Consider the following 3,721-nt stretch of genomic DNA (forward strand, 5'->3'; position numbering starts at 1 on the left):
CAGGCAGTTTGGCCTTTCTGGAGGCCAAATGCCTATCTATCACTTTACTATCAATAAAGACTTTGGTTTGATACAGCATTGAGTAGTGAATTCATTCACTACTGAACCTGCCCTTGGGTTACTTTGGGAAAGAAAGAGAGGTTAATCAAACCACAAGGAGAAGGGCTGATCATCTCGGTTTAGAGCTTCCAATTTACTCCTCATCAGAAAAGAAAAAAGAAAATTATCTTAACATAATTGGGAAAGATAAACTACTATTTACAAAAACAAGCAAACAAAATAAAACCTATAAGCATTTCTGGTTTGGATATTAGAGGAAAGAAGAGTATAGAGATGAAAGAGGGCCTAGCATGACTTAGTATATTATCAGTTGCATCACCTATGACCATTCCTTCTTTCAAGTGATATAAACTCTTAATCCAGTATAAAATACTAGACTGAAAGGAAAAATAACTGAAGTCTTAGTTTAGGGCTCTGACACTATGACTTCTAACAAGTCAGTACACTCTGAATCCTTATATATCAATCCTTGACCACTAGTAATCCCTTAATTTCCAAAAGGAATTAGATGTGGATTAGATTCTATTGTCTAGAGTCTAGTATCTAGTTTAGACTAGAATCTAATGTCTAGTATCTATGGTTTGACCTCCCAATATGAATTTAGATCTGCTTTTCTTCATCCAATCAAGAAAATGTTTCTTGAGCCCCCAATCCACAGGAAAACCTTAGTTATGATGTTCAGAAAGTAGGTCATAGCTGTCATATTATTATCATATTATGTTACCTACTAAGTGCATTTTTGAAGGAAATCTAGGATCCAGAATGGGTAAGAAAAGAAGAATTGGACCTTTGAACAAACTATAATTCTATTTTTTTTTTTACATATTTCCTAGTACAGTTCTTTTAAAACTGACTATCACAAAGATCTATATTTGTCCATAGCATTACACTAAAATAATAAAAGTGGAAAAAAATCTGTTTCTCCTTTCCTTTTACCCATCTGTGAGTGAAGAGGGGTAGGAGGGTTTTAATAATACTTAATGATTTACTGCAGGGGTTCTCAAACTACTGCCTCGGGCCAGATGCAGTCCCCCTGAGGATGTTTATGCGGCTGTCTGGGTTATGGCAAATGGCCTGAGGGACGGAGACACAGTGTGAGCTTTTGTTTTTACTATAGTCCAGCCCTCCAACAGTCTGAGGGACAGTGAATTGGCTCCCTATTTTAAAAGTTTGAGGACCATGCTATAAGCATCTTCACAAACTCAAAATAATTTCAAATCAGTTTTCTCCTTTACCCACAAAATATGCCTTCAAGAAAAGAAAAAAAAAAAAAAAGACAAAGGGATTTATCTCCATTTTATAGTTAGGAAAACAGAATTAAAGAAGGAAATTTATCAGGATCATACAGTGAATCAAATGAAGGCTTGGCCCAGATGTTTGTAGCAACTAGTATAAAGACTAGTGGCTCAATTATCATTGTTGATGAACTTTGGAAGACATCCTTTTCACCATCATAATCATTGTCAAAGTCCTAACCTTACATACATAAATATTTTCTCCCAGCACAGGGTTTATGATCTTCCCCCCCTCCCCCATTTCCATTCTGTACATCACAATATATTTATAAATATGGGGGAAATGATAAGAGTTATTGTATTTTTTTTGTCTAATTCCTTGTTTAGTCTAATTTCTGTGAGTTTCCTTTTCTCCTTCACACAGTCATTTTCAGTTATAGCCAACTTTTCATGACCCCTTTTGGGCAAGTCTAGGACAGATCTGAAATCAAGAAAAAAAGAGTCTTCTTAACTTCAGGCCCAGAATTCTATGCACTACTATTCTATCCCAGAATTCTATACTACTTAGCTGCCTTTCTTGCTCAGATTCAACTTATAAAGAGTTGATTCTAGTTTTTAAAGCATAAAATGGTCATAATTCTTCTTTGGGATGTAAATAATTTTCATCAAATCAAAGAGCATGATTTGGAAAATCAGTGAATTCAAGTGATATGACTGAAGCCAATAAGAGAACTAAAATTTAAATTTAAATTTGTAATTTCAAACACATATTTAAAAGTGGTTGGAGGCAGCAGATCAGAGAAATAGGACACTAAAAAGCATCCTCCTTAGAGCTATCAGTCTATTCTAAGAAACTTTTTGAACTTTCTAGCCTGAACAAGCCACCTCTTTTCTTGGAAAAACAGTAATAATGAGCTACCTTTATTTGTCCAATTCTTTAACTTCCTCTCTTACTCAATGAATTTACCCTATTCAAAGATTCAGGATTATCCAATCTACAAATCTAAATACAAAGAACTATTACTAATAGCTTAACATATTCAGAATTTTCCCAGTTGAAGGCTACCTGACTATGAGTACTTTACCTTAAGGTACTTAGAAACATCTCCATTGAATCCTCAGAAGGCCCTTATCTTTCTTGAGGAACATTGACCCAATGCCTTCTTTAGAGCCCCAGTGACATCCTTGTTTCTGAGGCTATAGATGAGTGGGTTGAGCATAGGTGTGAGAATAGTATAAAAGGCTGACACAGCCTTATCTTGATCAGGGGTGTGGTAAGAGTGGGGAAGCACATAGGTGTACATGGCTGCTCCATAAAAAAGACTGACAACAACCATGTGTGAGGAACAGGTGGCCACAGCTTTCCGTCTTCCCTCAGCCTCACTCATTCGATAGACAGTTATGAGGATGCGAGTATAAGAGGCAGAAATGACTGAAAAAGGGATTAGGAGCATCATGATACAGCAGACATACATAGCTGTCTCATATGTTGAGGTGTCTGTGCAGGACAGTTTCAGTAAGGCAGGGACTTCACAGAAGAAGTGGTTGATCTCTCTTGAAGCACAAAAAGGAAACTGCATGGTGACTGGAGTCAATAGGAAGCCATCCACTGAGCCACCTAGCCATGCTGCAGCCACAATTAGCAGGCATACCTTACGGCTCATCAAGATAGGATAACGAAGAGGGTGGCAGATGGCCACATAGCGGTCATAAGACATGAGACCCAAGAGGAAGAATTCAGCACCTGCCAGGGTCAAGTAGAGGAAGTGCTGAGCAGTACAACCTGCAAAAGAGATGTTATTCTGGCCTACCAATTGATCCACTAACATCTTGGGCACAATAGTAGAAATATAGAGGATATCCATGATGGAGAGTTGACTAAGCAAGAAATACATAGGAGTATGGAGGTGGGGATCAATGTGGATAAGAATGATCATAATAGCATTGCTGGCCACTGAGATCACAAAGACTAGGAAGATGAGAGAAAACAAAAGCCATGGGAAGTTTGTGTTGTTGAACAACCCAAGAAGAACAAAGTCTGCATACATAGAATAATTTCCCCATTCCATTACTTGTGAATGGCAGTATACCTAGAGATTGGAGAAAAGAAGACAGAACTAATAGATAAGCTTAATTATATGAAGTTAATTCTAATCACAGACTCAATAACTTTAGATTAATTTATGGCTTTTCAAACAAATACCAACATTTAATTTTCCCATGACTTGAGAAGCACATTTTGTTACTGACTGCCATTTAGATTATGTATTTTACTTTCTTTTTCTGAAAATACAACACAAATTTTACTGATTTCTAATTTTGTACACTACCCTCAATTATACACCATATTAACTTCTAACCTCTCCTCTTTTAAATGGCATCTAAAATAAAATAAATAGTTTGAGGGAGAAAAAATATTGTTCTTT

At 36.5% G+C, this 3,721-nt stretch overlaps 1 protein-coding gene across 1 annotated transcript; it reads right to left on the minus strand.

Annotated features, from left to right (window-relative positions):
• Positions 1 to 2,413: 2,413 nt before the first annotated feature.
• On the minus strand, positions 2,414 to 3,364 carry LOC141541307 (olfactory receptor 2T27). Its single transcript, XM_074265460.1, has one exon. It carries the CDS (start codon positions 3,362 to 3,364, stop codon positions 2,414 to 2,416), a length of 951 nt encoding a protein of 316 aa, XP_074121561.1.
• Between the last annotated feature and the right edge of the window lie 357 nt (positions 3,365 to 3,721).

This window comes from Sminthopsis crassicaudata, chromosome 4, assembly GCF_048593235.1.
Source record: "Sminthopsis crassicaudata isolate SCR6 chromosome 4, ASM4859323v1, whole genome shotgun sequence".
Classification (NCBI taxonomy): domain Eukaryota; kingdom Metazoa; phylum Chordata; class Mammalia; order Dasyuromorphia; family Dasyuridae; genus Sminthopsis; species Sminthopsis crassicaudata.